The following is a 17888-nucleotide window of genomic DNA, read 5'->3' as shown; positions in this document are numbered from 1 at the left end:
ATGAGTCTGAGGCCGCTCCATTGGGCTGTGATTATGGGGCGTGTTTCAAACGAACCAGGAAAAAAAATACCTCTTCGCTCAATTGGATAGACCTACAACCAATCAGAGCAACGGAGATATGTGACGTATGTTGAGCGACGCATGGTTGTTGTCAACAGAACTCAACTGCACGCACGCTGGAAGAAGTAGAAGAAGATGAAGAACGATTTTTGCCGGTGTTGTAAAAATAATTTAAGGATACACGGAGAACTTACCAACACGATCAGCCTCATCTACAGATCTCAGCTCTCCAGCGGCAGGCACGTTTGTGGAAAACAAAGTCAACCCAAGCGCTCTTTGATGACGTGGTTGATAACGTAACTGTTGATCATCTGTCCATCATCGTATAAAGCCCGCCCTGACAATTTGATTGGTCCGAACAGATGCTGTTCGGAGATAATTTCTCCCCAACGGAGCGACTCCAGACCGAACTTCCCGACCAAAAAATGTTGTGGGCGTGGCTAAGTTTGTCTGGCACCCAGGCTACTAGTGGATAGTTATTTTTATCTAAGCAACATTTACAGTCCAGAGTTGCATTCAGTGACTTTCACTCAGTAAATAATATTACTTTATTTCCAATAACAGGAATTAGAGGAAGAGGAAGAGAAAAACAGCAATGGAGACTTAGGAAGTGATGAAACTTCCACTCAAAAAATGTATTCATATTTATGTGCCAAGATGTTAATTATTATTCATAATCATTCCCATGTGGCTGAAGGGATTTTACTTTTTAATGACGTTTTAAAGTGTGAAATTGATCACTCGAGCTAAATCCTTCTCTTGATTTAATAACATTATGAATATTAATATCGTTACCTGAGCCTCACAATTGATTTTTCTCCCTCTCTAAGACCATCATGAATAATAATATACATTTTTGTTTTACCTGAGCTGCTGTATTAATTCCTCTCCCTCTTTAATCACGTTGAGCGTTGCTTCCAGTGTGGCCGTCTGCTGCTGCTGGAACTGCTGGATCAGAGTCTGAACTGAGTCCACGGAGTCGCAGCAAACTTCATCCAAGAGCTGCTTCTGGAGCTCCTCCATCCATGACCACAGCTGGACACACAGACAGGTGGAAGGACGGAGAGACAGCAGGTTAGTATAGGTGCGATCAGTCGTCTCTGGCAGCAGCATCATGTCTGTGAATGTGTTGCTTTGTGATGTTTGATAGTCTCACCTCCTTAGTGTGTGTGTGGAAGGAGACGGACATGTCGAGCAGCAGCTTCCTGTGTTCCACTCGTCGGACGAAGTCCTGGATCCGGACCTCCAAGTGTCTGGCTGCCTTGTAGATTTCTTCTGGGTCGCACTCTCCAGTCTGAGCCAACTGCTCAGCCGCCTCCAGCAATTTGTCTGCATTAGTGTATGTGTTCTGAAAGGAGAAGTTGGGACCTTCATTATCATCAACAGCAGCTTCCACATTACCCTGCCATATCTGCATTTAAATAAATTCTAATACCATGGAAAAATCACATACATACACATTTTCCTCACAACCATCACACACATTAAGATCATGTTGTATTAAAATGTTAATTCCATTTACTGTAAATCAATATCACAACGTTTCCTGTGTCTACGTTCAATTCTCTTCCAAAAAAAGAGTCCAAATCCCATCTGAGTGTTAAAGCTCCTGGCATTCATTAGGGGCACAAACTGGATTAGTGTAGAGCTATTCTGGTAAATATCAGAGATTATCACTGAAATATTTCACATAAGAAAATATATGTTGCATTTGAGATATTTGGGACTCCTGGTGGTTTGCGAGGTGTAACAGCAGACTGAAATATATCTTTCACGAGTAAGGACGTCTGGGTGTATGGTAACAGTATTGGTATCTCAGATGATATAATAGCAGGATTAGTTAGAAGATAAAGATTACAATTTAACGGAGATTATTAGGCTCTGTTGCGTGACTGGTTTGGTTGTGGGTGAGGATTGTAAAAGGGAGATGACAGCAAAGCAGATTTAACCCTGTCACCTGAACACAGAAGCCTGAACGTGACACTTAAGGACATCAAAGTCAGTAATATTGGTATCAGAACTGCTGCCCAAAAATATAATTCCATCAGGCTTTAGCAACCACCTGCTGATACTCTAGTGACCACACATTGCAATTGTCTTGGCATCAATACAAGCAACCGGCCAGAGGAACCCTGCCAATCAACATCCTAGCAACTGTCCACAAACATGAGAGCCACCTGAAAAACATCAGCTACCAACAACCCAGTTTTCTTTGCATTATATTTTCCATACCGTGGCAATTTTATCACCAGAATAATGTTGGTTTTAGATCTGACCTCCCTGTCAACCAACCACTGTTGGTATGAAGCAGTGACAAACCTCCCTGGGGAAATTAAAATCCAAGGCAGTGAGAAGAAGCTGGTGAATTACGGCTTTAATATGAGTGAATGAGATCTGGGTTTTCATTAAATCTATTTCATGACTAGTTGGTTCTACTGGTGAAGCAGACAATCAGGTGAAGAGGATGAGAGCTGAGATTAAAAATAGCAGTGACGATGGTAAAAGGACATTAAAGCTCTTAGAGTTAAACACAAATATAAGTACACACAAACACTTTAATGTGTTTAACACTTTAATTAAAATGGATGCTCATATGCACCGTCATATACACTAAAGGATAAACTTGAGATGACCCTGTTTTCTCCACTTCATGAACAAAACGGTCAATAATCAGATATGTTTCTTCCTGTCTTTGTGTTTACATGCGAGAGAAACCATCAAAGTGCACTGTGAGTAAACAAACTTATGTATTCATGTCTCGTCTTGGATCCTAAACGAGCACAACATTTTTTAATGTTATGTATATTGCTAAGAGGAGAGCTTTGCCAGCACAACACCACAAACTGCAGAAAAATGTAACAGGGGAAAAAGGGAGTGAGAAGGAAACATCCGACCCAAATACAGCTGATTCACAGCAGGTTATAAAGGTTAATCCTAATCCAGAGTGTAAACATCACATTTCACAACTACACGCTCTTTTATGGCATTGGTATTCACACTTTTATAGGATTATCACTGTACTAAAACTTCACTGACCAAAGTGGGAAAATTATTTATTAATTACCTTCTGAATAAATTCGATGTTAATATATTTAAGACTCTGCTGGAGGCCATTTGACCATTGTTCTTTTTTACTAGAACTAAAAAGCACTTAAATAAAGCCACTTTTTAAAGAACAGCCTGAAAATTAAAACATATTGGTGTACTGAGACGACCTTGGTGAGGTGGACTCAGTTAAGTTTGACACAACAAGAGCGGAAAAGAAAGAGAAGGAAAATGATTAGCTGAGGAAATTTTTACCATTCTCAGCAGTCAAGGACAATTTGTCATAGACCTGGTACATACAGCTTAGAATGTGCCTGCTCACATGAGAAGAATACAGCTTAATCCATCCCATCCATGGTGTCACACGTAAAAAAGGTTCATGGAATCCAATTAGCTGCCAACCATGGAAGTGTATGTCTGTATGTGTGTGTGTATAACCTTATTTTATACTGTGCTATCTGAGAACTTAAAATCAAATCAAAGTAGATAACTTCATTCACATCACTTTCAGAGTCAAAGCCCTTTAAGGCTTCATTTGGCATTGAAATATTTATGCTGATGTATTTTTTTAAATATGTTTTTTTTTTACTTCCGACAAAATTGCAAAATGCTCATCTTCTGCAGCCTTGTCTTTGCTTGCCACATTTTGCTCATGTTCTCTAAACTTCCTCTGAGACCTTCAACCTGTTTTGTTTTCATCTTTATGCCCTCAGTCTCAGTGCCAGTGTTTCCTACACGATGGAGCGTAGCACTGAAGTTCAGGAATGGATAACATCTTCTGCAGATTTTTTTAGAAAAGGCTTGCAACCATAAATGGTTATGTCGAAGCATATCTTCATGCTTCCTACCACCAGCGGCCATGGTGGTTTGGAAAATTTGGGATTAATCAAGGCAGATTACTTACAGATGCTAGCAAGAAAGGCGAATAAACATTTCATAAAAAAACGAAATACTTCATGATTTTCGTGGTAGAAGAGGATCTTTAAGGGTGTACGGAACCAAAGCAACACATGGAGCCACAGGTAAAACATTTTTACTGTTAAAATAAAGCACATGAGTTGCTCTTTCCTTTCAGCAGACAGACTCACCTGAGCTACGTCTTCAAAGTCGTCGTGTCTTTTCTGCAGTGCTCGGGCTCTGTGAAGTGATTTCCCGACACCAGTGTGTTTGCTGAGGAAAGCCTCGCCGTGGTTCTCTATCCAGTCCATCACCTGCATAAGAGAGAGAGAGGAGACAGCGATCTTCTTCAGATCATCTTCAAACACACACCCAGGATCACAGGTCACCTGCTCAATCTCGTATTCTTGGCACTGCACCCTTTCTTTTTCTCACAGGGTTCGTACAGATCAGCAGCACAAAATGGTCCCAGGCCTAATGAATTAGAAATGGATCAGATAAAACCTTCATGATCTGAGAGGGAAATGTAGGTCACTGCAGTCGAGAAGAACAGGAGATGTTGAATATTCTACGCCATTAGACGACTGCAGGCGAAACTTGAGCAGGTGCCGTCCTTTGCTTTGTGGAGAATTATCTACAATGTTGGAACCTTTTTGGGTCACCAGCCGTAAGTGAACGCCCAGGCCCGTTAATGAGTTAATGATGTAGTTGAAACGAGGCATTTGATTGCTTTGAATATGATGATTACAATTGTTAAATCCATGCAGAATGTAACCAGTGTAAGTTAGAAAGTTTAAGAGTAATGAGTTGACATTCCTTGGTGCCTATTAGCATCCCAGCAGCAGCGTTCTGAGCTTGTTTACATAAACTCTTCACGCTCTCCTCCCTGTATAAGCAGTACACATATTTTTCTGCTGACACAGCTTGACATTTAAGTCATGTGCACATATGCATTTTTTGGTTTGACCTACACAACCCCCTGTCCGCGACCGCCTCTAAACACAGCAGATCAAGCTTCAAATTGGAGAACGGACACCTCCTCTGCACCAACATCCCCTTCGGCACAAAGCATTAACACGTCACTCCATCTGGGCCTTGAAGGCGCAGCGTGTACGAATGAACCGTGCTGTAACTCATGACGTTAGCGTCGTGCAGTCGGTCCAGCTGGAGCCACAGAGAGGTCAGAGCCAGGTCGTAACATACAAACTGAAACATGCCGACTGCAGCTGGACTATCTTTGTTTGAATGTGCAACTAAAGCTGCCAAATGAAACTACACACCCAATATGTTCTCTTCAGCATCTCTCTCCCTCTCTCTTCCCCTCTGGGGTCACATATATTCTGTAGCGTTACAACTCTGCTTGGAATAGGCCTGTTTTCACTGATTTATAGACTATTGGTATGAACACACTCTCTCACTCGCTCCTTGTCTAAGTTCCTATGTACTGTATACCTCTCACCCACTATGTGTCTCTCTCTCTCTCTCCGGGGTCTCATAGAAAGTGATGCATGACGAGTTCAGCTGGCAACACTCTGTGTTATTTTAACATAGAATCTATTGATATGAACTCTTTTTCACTTGCGTTTTGTATCTTTTATTTTTAATTTTACTTCTCTTCAACACTCCCTCACTCTATCTCTCTCTCTTGGGTCACATATAAATGTTTGTATGGCTCACGCCCGATGCCCTAATTCTCTCTGCTGAGTCTCTGACTGTTACAATAGTTCTCTCTTAAATGAATTGTGTGTGGGCGTGTGTGTGTGTGTGTGTGTGTGTTTTTTCCCAAACTACTGAACGTGACCTAGAAAAAGAAGCAATATTTAGGTTTACATAGAAACAGCAGCAGTGTGGAGTTTGAAGAGTGGCTTTATTCTGCTGCTTCTTTATGAATATAATGACGGTAACTGACACTTTTTGTTATTGGTGACAGGAAATAACAAATTAAATCATTTTAAATACCACCCGCTAGAATTACCGTTTGAGTCCAAATGACAGTTGATACAAATTTGAAGAAATTACCTAAAGTCAGACTTGAGATATCATGTTCAAGAGGCCAAAATATATATTTTTTTAAGTCATGTGACCCTAACCTTGGACCTTAGACCACCCAAATCTAATCAGTTTATCTCTAAGCAAACATTTATGCCACATTTGAAATAGGCTTTCTTAAGATAACTTGTTCACAATGCAAAAACATAGTAAAAATAGACATAATGGACTATTTTCTGTCTTAATTCTATAATTTTATCATTCCAAACAACCAAATATTATTAAACAACATTATATGGCTGGATTAAGGCTGCAACCCATATATTTTTTTTAAATTTGTATCTTTATTTCCTTATTGTCAATGAATCAATCTTGGTTTGAGACAGAATATGAAACAGAATATAGAGAACCGGCAAATATTCACAATTTTTATTTATATGATAAACAACTCAAAATATTACTTGTTTTGCGAAATAGTTGACAGTTTACTTTCATTTTTATTGTTTCACCAGCAGACTAGACTCAAATCTCATTTCCTGACATTTCCTGTTAAATAAACTGCATCATTTATCTGTTATACTGTCCTTGCTTGCAGATATTACGCATTAACATCAGTAAATCGTAGCTGGCTCTGCTGTTCCTGTTTTAGCTTGTTGGTGGAAAAACCTGAACCTCATTGGCTGCGATTCTGGACGACACTGTCAGGGGCTGATTTCAGCTGCATTGCATCAGCGTCACTGTGTCTTTTTACTTGTTACTATACTGTACTAAAAAGGCAAGTGGACATGTGATTTCAGGATTTTCACTCATGCCAGTTGTATTAGGTTGTACCTCATTCCTACGACATGAGTGTTAAAGCCACAATAAGTCATACTGAAGAAATAAAACAATACTCGCAACCTCTTCCTACCACAATGATGACATTCACTGTGTCTAGTTATAAATAGTCTTCATAAATTTAAAATCTGAGCCTCTGAATATCTATACAAAATCCAGTAATCTGGGACACTACCTTTCCAAACCCACACAGTCTGCTTGTCTGTCAAATGTCAGCAGTGGTACGAGCAAGAGCAGATGATTCTATCTGAGGCATTTTCATGTTACACAATATGTGTCGCTGGGACAACAATGAATATCCGAGCTGTGGTGATTCTCGTCTGCAATGCTGAGAAAAGTCCGAGACAGACACACGCGACTGTGGTCTGCTCCCTTGATTACATGCTTACGTAGAAGATTACATGCTCTACTGTGGTTTAAAAGAATTCTCCAACCTCATTGAATAAAACTTTTACAAACCGCCTTCAATAAACTCAAAACGGCAATAAAATATAGTGTTTTACTTGTGTAGGCACCAGAAGTGTGTGTGCGTGTGTGTGAGTGTGTGTGTGTGCGCACACACCTGCTGGACGTCCTGCTGGAACACACACAGCTGCAGTCTCTGGTGCAGTCGGACCTTTCGGTGCTGCCAAATGTTTTCCAGACGCCGCTGATGATGGAGAACCTCATGAACCACGTCCAGGATACAGTGAACCTGCAGAATAATACAAAAGTTAAGACATTTTTTATATACTGTATAACATTTTTCTTATTTAATTTACAAAACGTAAAGCTGTTTCTCTTTTGTAATTTGACCTGAAAACACAAGTGAAATCAATAGCACTAACCGCTTTGGAGTAATTGGCACTGGCTGTCAGCGAATCAGAGTTGCCGGGACTCAGAGGCCTCTGGAGGACATCCAATAGGGCTTTGCCATCCTGACTCACCTGGACACACAGACAGAGGTCGGTCACAAAGAGATTATAAAAGCAATGCACAGAGACATCGAGAAAGAAAGAACAGAGGGATAGAGAAAGAAAGAAAAATGTAGACAGGTCATGTATTTTCTGCTTTCCAGATCGTTTCCTTCCTTTCCTCTCTTTGTTATATAAATTATTCTGCATCTCATTGTTAACAGCAGATCTTGCTCCTGTTTTTCATCCTGAGATATTTTGCATTCACCGCATGCTAGAAGCATAATGAACAATTGCTTGCTGCAGGAAAAATTGTAAAAGATGTCCAGAGTGACTCGGACATTTGCATTCTCCAGATAATTTCAGGAGAAGGTCCAGACTTCTGTGCTTGTCTGAGAGCAGCTTGATTGTTTCTTGACTGAGTGTGTGTGTTTGTGTATGTGTGTGAACCTATCTTTCCACAGACAACCATGAATTAAAGTAACAGTCTGTCTGAAGATACAAGATCAGACCAAAGCAAAGAGCAGAGAAGAGCAGGAGACTTTGAAGACTAAATTTAGTGGAACAAAGGTTGTTGTTTCTTCAGACAGCAGATCTGGACAGTGGGGGTGCAGCAGCTGATCCACACCACCCTGTCATCACAGCCAATCCCAGCCAGCCGCACTCTGCTACCGCACAGCAACCCTTCAAAAATAACTGGCTGTGAACGGTGAACTGGGACTCCATGCTTCATACGTTTAATTTAGAAACCAAATTGAATTTTGTCAAAATCGAATTTTGGTCATTTAGATTTGAGTGTAACGCTGGCCAAAGCCTTTGTGAGCTTCTCGTACAGCCTGCAGTTACAGATCCCAGTTGATGGGTTCTCTGGGAATGTGGAATTACCTCAGTGTAAGCCTGGGTTACCTGCTCGTACAGGCTCTGGTGGCGGTGGATGGCGAGCTCCAGCTCCTGCATCTCAGAAGGTAACCCTCCCTCACTGCAGACTTTACACCAGGCCTCCACCTCCGACAGGAACTGAGGAAGCCGATAAAAACACGTTGGAAATCATACAAAGATTGAACTTGAATACCTTCCACCGAGAGAGCAATTTCATTTTTGCCAGACGTATATGATGTCATATGAGTTCACCTTGACCTCTGGCCACTGAAATCTAATAAAAATGTGAAGGAGCCAAAAAATTATATTTGTGAGGCCAGTGTGACCTTGATCTTTGACCTTTAACCACCCCACTCATCAGTTAATCCTTGAGTCAAAGCCAAGATTTCTGCCAAATTTGAAAAAATGTCCACAAGGTGTTCCTGAGATATTACGTTCACAAGGCAGCAAATGTGTTTAGTGAGGTCACAAAAAATGAAATTTCCTCAAGGCGTTCTTGAGATACCATACACAGAAGAATGGGATCGACAGATGGACAACTTAAAAACATAAAGTATGAATGAATTTACATAAAAATGAATGTCCACTGTCAAGCCTTCACTCTGTCACAGTTACTTTTTTGTCCTGGACCGTTTTTTTCTGATATTTGTGCAAAGCATAGAGCGGTGCGGTGCCACAACATTTGCTGTAGGTATTCATCATACCTATTCAAAGAAATGTATTTATTGTAATTTGTATTGGTAACTGTGTGCTGCTGGGACATTTTCGGTCTGTGTTTATTTCCCTTCCTGAAAATCTACATAGAAATATTACACAAGGTTTAGGTTTTCATTCTTCACTTCGGTTTACTCCATGTAGCCAGTTTTCTTTTGCTCGTCTCTTGTTCCTCGCTTGTGTTTCATCTCCTATCCTGACACATGTTTGTTTTTTTCTGTTTCTCTCTTTCTCAGTCTGAGCAAAGCCTCTCTCTGCCCCCATCCTCTCTCCCTCTCTCCCTCTGTTTCTCTTTCATGTGCTGCTCTCCCTCAAATATACACTTGTATAGCTAATGTCAGAGGCCCAGCAGGAATCAAACAAGTCCCATCTGTTGCCATGTCAACCTTCCAGGAATCAGCAGTGGAGCAGTTTGATTTATTAAATATAATCTGACATACAAAAAAAAAAGTGCTGTGTACATTTTGCATTCTGGACAAGCGTCTGCTGCAGAGAGAGTCTGAGATTAGATAGTTAGCAGATCAGCAGCAGAGCCGCAGTGGCAGCAGCAGTCTCACAGTAAGTGGAACATCTTTTCTTCTAATAACAGAGAATTGAAAGAGGAGTTCTTACATCAGTGTAGGATGATTCTTTTTCACAAAGACAACCAGTGTGTTTCTATAAGACAGTATTAGGGGAATAAAAGAGCCTAAATTTTACAATAATGAACTTTAAAATTACCAATAATGAGGCCAACACTGACAAAATGTTTAAAAATTGTTTTTTCATTAGATTTTAGGGCTACGTTTGCTTTTAGAGGGGGAATATCAGATGATCAGCCTTTCGCCTGCGTTAAAATGAGGAATGTTGAGATTTGTGTTAACTTGTACTTAATTTATACTTTTATTTCATATAAAAATTAAGAATTTGGCCCATCAGCACCACATTATCATATATTTTCTTAATATTACGTCTTTCTTCTCAATTAGGACTGTATTCGAGTACGACCTTACACTCCAAATCACTGAATTCTGTCCTTCATAGTCATACTTAGTCTTCAGTTTCCACCTAGTGCTTGCTGGGTAAAGAAGTATCCTCACTACTCTTTGCAAAGTTCAGTTCAGTTTCATTTTTTGCCTCACCTGTTCAGCCTTCTGGTGAAAGACAGACGACATGGTGAGGATGGTGGAGCGCTCGTCTAGCGCAGCAGCAAAACTTTTCCAGTCCTGATCCAGCTGACCTGAGATCTGTTTTATCTGTGTGGAGGCGTAGTGACCAGCTTCAGCCAGACGGCTAGCCACTGACATGATTCTGTTGATGTTTACATAAGCATTCTGGGATAGATAAAGACAAAATGCATTCATTATTTAATTACTGCATTTACACTGCATAAAATACTGAGTTGAGACACTAACATCTTTATAAATGATGCTCCTAAAACACTCAATTATCTAAATATGTAAATCAGATCAATTATGTCTTGCTATAAGTGTTTTTTTCATTTCATGCTATGACATGCAGTGATGTACAGTGATGTAATGTTAGATTTATGATTTTAAAGACATTATCTACCATGGAGTTCATGGCAAAGTGGTTGTGTTGAGTCTGCAGCTCCACAGCATGTTGGTAAGTGCGGCCGATCTCTGTGTGGCTCTGTAGGAAGAGTTCCTTGTTGTGGCTGATCCAGTCAAACATCTGCAAACACACACAAACACACACATACACACATGACAACATTATTAGCATGTAAACTACCACTGCACGTACAGAGAGCCTTGCACTTGAACAGAAAGTTGCATCAGGAATAAACGCAAACCATCTGCTAGGTGAAAAGAAACAAGAGGCCACAAGATCAAGAGTTTTTCTTAAACTCTTGTTATTATAGCTGAGAGAATCTGAGGCATTAAACAAAAAAAAGGAATATTCCTTTAAAAACACAAATGTTAGTTTCTCCGTTCGTTGACTTTGTCTTCACCAGCTGATCGGCTTAAAGCCTGAGAGGCCAGGACAACCTTCACGCTTGCTCCTATGTCTGAATCAATCTTTCCAGACAGATGGAGGCGGGGGTGGTGGCCCTGCGTGATCACCGTGGTCACCACCACATTTACAGGGCACTTTCTCAAGCAGTGTTTTCCACAGAAAGACCTCAACGTCAGGTCTGACTGTCTCAACTGAGAAGGCCAAGTGTTTTCCCGCACTGTAAACTCGTCCGCACACCCCCGCAGCTACTCCTTGCTAATGTGGACTAAACTGTTTTCTTGTTCCTCTCTGTTTGCATGACAGTAAATGTTACTGCTCCTTCATGTGGATTTCTGTGTGGAACAACACAAGTGTTGTGTACATTCTGTACTTCTAACAACAACACCGGGGCTACTACAACACTTAAAGCTCTGTTAGACAGGGCTAAAGGTTAACATGGTTGAGACGATCTTTATCCATGTTAATAACCTTGCTCATCATTCAGTACCTTTGCCATGTTGACTGGTGTATCTGCGTCCACTCATCTTAAAGGCTAACCCTTTACACCTGAAAGTCTGAACCAAGCTTCATGTCTTTGTTCCATGTTTTGGATCTGGTTAGTTTTGATTTCACATTGTAAATTAGGGAGCGCACTTAATTATTTTCTTCTATCCTCATCACTGAAGTGGGCTGTGTCAACCTACACTTGTGATTGGTTTGCAGATGGGCGTACGTCTGGAGAAAAATGAATGAACCAGTTAAATTGAGCCATTTGGTTGCCATGGTAGCATCATTATGGTATGACTACCAGCATCACCACCTACAGGTACAGTAGTCCACACTAGTTTAAATGCACCAAATGAACGTCCTCATCGTTGAAACATTATATCTGAGGAGGAGAAGACTGCAGCTGCTTCCTCTTCTTTTTATTCTTTTATTGTTTATGTTGTCGCTACTTCCCGTTTCAAAAATCGATCTATCCAAAACTGTGGTTTTACTCTGCAAATGAGCCGAACCATGGCTCAGTTTGATCCAGACCCAGACCACCTCTGAAACTTTTTGGTTAAGACTTAACAGAAAAAATCCAGACTTTACTGAAAAGGCTGAGGGTAGGTGTGGATGAGGGTGAATTATCTTGAAGGTTTGAAGGTTTTTCCTGAAACTGATTTTTGTAACCTCCTGAATGCTTTTGTTTATCAGGTGATTTATAATTTTCTTTCCAGTGTTGATGTCATTGTTTACATGATTGTTGTTATATTGCATACAGGATATGCAATGTATGTAACTTTTAGTGTGTAGATGTCACAAATCAGTATATAGTAATCACACTCATCATCTATGTAGGTATTTAGTGATGTGTTCAAATGCTGCATTTTTACTTTTACTAGTCTGGTAATGTTTACAACAGAAAAACATTTGAGAGAGTGTGATGTTTCCATATATAGTATTTTGGATTAAAAACTGAAATAGTTGCGTGCAGTCGTAAACAGGCTGGTATGTTAATGATGAATGGAATCCAAACATTCACCCGCAACTGCAGCTAATCACTTCACTGATGTAAGCGGAGCAGTGCTGGCTGATTTTCTACAGGATTAACTGCTCACTGTTCCTGTGTTTAGACAAATGCTAAAGGATATTTCTTGACGGTCGCCTTGAAGTTTTTCGGAGGCATATACAGTGACACAGATAAGATGAAAAGAGGAGAGAATTAAATATACATTATGAAACTGTCCTGGAGGCAGGGAAATATACAAAAGTTAAAATCCTGGATGAAGCTGAACATGAAGTTACATCGGAATTAAGAGCAAAACGTAAATCTGCCCTGTAACTTAATAATTAAGGTCACATGATACTACACCAAAGGTAATGATCTGTAGTGATTGTTTCCTTGTGGCAAATATTATGGTATTAACCTTTAACCTTTTTTATAGATTCCACAATAGCAAATATTTAGCACAGCTTTTAATGATCAGCACATTTACTGTGATGATTAAGTCAACACTTTCCCTGTGCAGCAAATATCTGAGGCGGTTTCACAGTAAAAAGCTGTTGGGAATCAGATTTATAGGTTAAGACTAGGGCTGGGCAACGATTAAAAGTTTTAATCGCGATTAATTGCATTATTTCCCTGATTAATCACGATTAATCGCATTTGTATACGTAAAATCCAATAATGAATTAAAAAGTAGTGTATAGCGCAATTTTATTTTCAATGTTCTGCCATATGAACGAAAGTGCCATAACATTTGTTGTGCAAACACTTTTAACATCAGCATTTAATACAGTAGCAATTAAATAAAATATTCAGTGTAAATCTCAACTTAACAATGTTATCAAAGCAAATACAAAATTAAAGCTAAATGCCAGTGCCAGGGCATTAATGTTATCCTCTTCGTTATGAAAAATGTATACTCCTCCCTGCGTCTAACGTAGTCTGCCGAAGCCTCGCTCCGTTTCGTTGAATGATTTGCTGATATCAACTGTGTGTTTTGCATTTAGGTGATATTTTAGACTGGAAGTACTCCGGTGATAAGAAATTTCACCTTGGCAGTGGCTACAAATAACTTTGGTTCTGTCGACTCCGCCGTCTGGAAGAACTTTAGACTTAGACTCACCTTCTCTGCGTCCTGTTCGAAGAGGCGGAGCTGGAAGCACTGGTCCAGCTTGAGCTTCCTGACGTGCCACATTTGATGGAGGTGCTGCCGCGTTGAGTGGAGCTTATCCAGCAGACTGGCCACCTGGTGAAATTAGATAATAAAGAATTGTTAGATGATGTTTCTAATGATGTCAGGCTTATTTAGAATTCAGCTGTTTACATAGAGTAGTTCCAGGATAGATCATAGCAGGAAAACCTGCCACAGTTAATGGTCCGACAATTTTTCTGAATAAATAAAACATAGAGTGTTTATTTTATCCTCCACTTTAATATTGCCAGTGTGAATATTTAATGTTTAAATAAAACACTTTTTCACTTTTTATGTGACGGGAGCTGTCATTCAAGTGTTCAAGTGTGTCTAAATGCATATAAGATTAGTTTCTTTATTTTGCTTTTAAACTGCACCAGTGTGTCATGTAAGAATAATCACATCCAGTCTACTGACATAACTCTAAACTGTCAGCACCTGTGAGTCATTTCAACAATTTATTCCTTGTTAATTTATTTAAAACACAGTTGTGTCCTTGAGAGGCTGTTAAATTAAATCAGGTCTACACTTTATAATTTAAGTATGTAAGACATTAGCAGTCCTGTATCTTTGAAGCCTTGTATTAAAAATTCATTAAATGCATTCCTCTGTTTGTAATGTACAGTGTATCTACTTCATGCAAACAACCTGAGAATTGAAACCCAATGAGCTCTTACACAACCCCTGCAGAGCCCTTCGGTTAACAAGCTAACGAGCTAACATGCGGCGAGTACTTCTCATTAGCTGTACTTAAAGCTGAGGGCCTGAGGAAATAAAAGAGACTGCGCACGTAATCAGTGATTATACTATAACCTACTTCTGATGTTTGTTGGTGTATGTGTTTAAGAAAGTAGAAATAAATCATTTTATTTTTCAACAATCAAGAAGCTTTGAACCATTGAATCTTTTGCCTTTTTTTTTTATACCTCGACATGTTTAGAGGCCTTTTTTTCATTTTCATTTTTAAAGAAATAATATCAATGTGCTCTGCAACCAGCCAGTTAAATTTCCAGCTGGGGCGAACTTCCCTGGGGAATTACCTTGGGCACCAGGCTCTGGAAGTCAGCAGAGCCAGATATGCAGTTCCTCCCTGAAAAACCATCACTTGATCGGATACACTGCAGCAACCTCTGGCCTTCCCGGTCCAACTCCTCAATTGGAGCCTTCAGCACCTACAGAAGAGGAGGAGAAGACCGTATACTGTTTTTAATGGCTTATATAAGCATAGCCAAGTTTAGACCATAGCTACATTAAGACCATAGGAACTTTGCCCCGGAACAAGGAACATTATCAGGAACCCCTTTCGTCTCCAACAATGGGACCAGGGTCTAAATTAAGTAGAATATCTTATATCCCCAGAAAAAAATTTCCATCTAGGGAGGTAATACTTCATGAAAGTACCAGAACTTTGGGAAAAGTTCTGGTACTTTTGTGGTAAGTTCTGGTAAGTTTTACTTTCAGTCGAAGCACATAAAGTCTTAAACATTCATTGTCTTTAGATGTTTCTGTCCTGAAAGTAGCTCTCTCTCACCTTTTTCTTAAGTTGTGTGTGTTCCTCAATCAAGCGACGAGATCCCTCCACATCTGCAGGAAACTCCTTCTTGGACAGAAGCTCCTGCAACACACAGCACACCTTCATAATACTGGGATGGACAGCTCCTTCGATCCATTAAAGCCATCTATCCATCTTTCCCTGATTAGCCGTTCATTGGTCTGTCCACCACCCACCTGCAGGTCCTCCAGTCGAGACAGCAGGTGAACAGCACTGGACATGAACTCCTCCAGAGATACTCTCAGCTCCATCCACTCGTCGTGGTTGTAGTCCAAAGACCCCTCAAAGTCATCCGTCAGCTGGGAGGGATCCACCAGTTTGGCCAGACCTTCAACTGACACCATACTGGTCTGATAAAACACAAACAGAAATTCAAGACAAATAAAATACATGTTTTTAGCATTGATGGATGATGCATATGTTCAAGTGGGAGCTGATTGATTTACACAGTAAGAAAATACAAACAGATAAATAAGCTGGAGGTTATAAAATTCTGACTTATGAAATAACTCATGATGTGATTTTTTAAATTGAGAGTGTAAACCCTGCCCTGATTTATATTGCATGAAAAGGTTTCAGCTCCTAAGCTAAACTGTTAACTAACCAACAGCACTTATTATTTGAAAGCTAAACCAAAACTTTGGCTAACACAAGCCAACTGTTAGCTAGTTTTGGTTAAGCGTTAACCAATTTAACCAAATTGTTTTACCTGCCAAACTGAACCATTTGGTACAGCTAGCAACTGCCCAAAACGACAAATATCAAAAGCAAAATTTCGCCTTTAGCTAAGCTGAAACCTCAACTCTACCATTAACCACCAAAACAATTTCATTAGCAAAATTTAGCAGTTAGCAAACCTGATTCAAACACGAGTCAACAGTTATCTACCCATGAATTTTTACCTGAAATGTTGAATTTCCTGTTTCAGCTTTAGCGAAAAATCTTTTCAGAGGAAAACCCAAAAACTTCACAATCTTTGGTTTCATCATTGTAACAAAGCCTACTGACCTCGAAGGAGAACTTTGCGCTGCCAAAGTTTGTTTTCTGCTTCTGCCAGAAGTTGTCCGGTTTGATGATGAGCGCCACACATATCTCGGCAGGGAAGAACTCCTGCAGCGTCTTCAGCAGGGGCTTGATCAGTTCCCACTTTGACCCACGCATGTCGATGATTACAGTGAAACCGCGTTTACATACGTCCTCACTGAGAAAGACATGAAGAGGGTGACAGGACAGAATGAAAAGGACCATGGAGAATGATAATGCAGGAGGTTAGAAGAAACAGGAAAATAGATTTAAAATCCTAAACTCATCGGACTAATTAATGAAGGAAATTACAAGTGAAACAGTCTTAGATAAGGTAGCAGTCTGGCGAGCTTGCAGAAAGTCCCTGATATCATTGAAAACAATTACAAGTATCAGGAAACAATTAGCCCATCAAATTATCTGCATTAGTTTCCTTTCATTTCGTTAATATGACACACTCTGATGAGTAAACTGGAATATCACCCTGCAGTTGTATGCCTCTGCTAACCAGTACAGCTTCAGTCTACACACATTTCTTCCAGATACATATGAGGTCACCATGACATTTGACATTTGACAACTGAAATCTAACCTAACTTAATCTTTGACAATGGGTCAAATTTAAATTCCCTAAAGGTAGACTTGATATATAAGGTTAAAAAGGCCAAAAATATGTTGTGCGAGCCCACCATGACCTTTGACCACCCAAATGTAATAGGTTAATCCGCGAATATATAAGTGTAAGTATACGTTTGTGGCAAAGTTGAAAGGATTTTATCGAAAGGGTTCTTGAGACAACCATACAAGGTCATCCTTGAACCCAAGTTAATGATTTTAGAAAATTTGAAGAAAAGTCTTTCAAGCTATCCTTGAGATCTTGAGCATTGACCTCAACCTTTGACCATCCCCCACCACATTCTAATCAGTTCCTCTTTGAGTCCAAGTGAACATTTGTACCAAATTGCAATGGTTTCCCTGCAGGTCCTCATGTTTTATAAGGTCAAAGCAACCTGGACCTTTGACTACTAAAATATCCTCCTGCCATTGCGGAGGCATGAAGGGTGTAGCAGGTATGTAGCAGTGAATGGTTCCCATCACTTTATTTTCTACACAAATCTCTGTATCTTCTCAAGCTCTGGAGGCTTGAGGGTGAAGTGTCAGTCAGAAACAAAGGTGAATGCACAGCTATCTGCTAATGAGATACTCGTAACAGGATTTATAAACAACTGCACACTTCAAAACAGCCTGAATGAGATAAAATCTTCTTGCACAAAAGCGGAGGTTTAGTGATGCATTGTTTGTTTAATCAAAAGATCAAGATAATTCTGAAAAATGAATACGTGGTGTTATTACAGAAGGAATTCATGTCTAGTGTTT

At 39.9% G+C, this 17888-nt stretch overlaps 1 protein-coding gene across 1 annotated transcript in view; it reads right to left on the bottom strand.

Annotated features, from left to right (window-relative positions):
- Positions 1-17888, bottom strand: part of kalrna (kalirin RhoGEF kinase a) — a 94649-nt gene that overhangs the window by 66817 nt on the left and 9944 nt on the right. The window contains exons 4-16 of the mRNA XM_061089070.1: positions 16497-16689; positions 15665-15838; positions 15468-15551; positions 14977-15108; positions 13868-13990; positions 10866-10988; positions 10436-10627; positions 8607-8738; positions 7656-7754; positions 7391-7522; positions 4194-4316; positions 1217-1408; positions 926-1095 (exon numbers count right to left, since the gene is read on the bottom strand). Coding sequence (XP_060945053.1) covers positions 926-1095; positions 1217-1408; positions 4194-4316; positions 7391-7522; positions 7656-7754; positions 8607-8738; positions 10436-10627; positions 10866-10988; positions 13868-13990; positions 14977-15108; positions 15468-15551; positions 15665-15838; positions 16497-16689 — 1869 coding nt within the window. The remainder of the gene's footprint in view (positions 1-925; positions 1096-1216; positions 1409-4193; positions 4317-7390; positions 7523-7655; positions 7755-8606; positions 8739-10435; positions 10628-10865; positions 10989-13867; positions 13991-14976; positions 15109-15467; positions 15552-15664; positions 15839-16496; positions 16690-17888) is intronic.

Source organism: Limanda limanda, chromosome 16 (assembly GCF_963576545.1).
Source record: "Limanda limanda chromosome 16, fLimLim1.1, whole genome shotgun sequence".
Taxonomy (NCBI): Eukaryota; Metazoa; Chordata; class Actinopteri; order Pleuronectiformes; family Pleuronectidae; genus Limanda; species Limanda limanda.
Note: the sequence above shows the minus strand (reverse complement) of the source record. Positions and strands in the feature narration are given on the sequence as shown.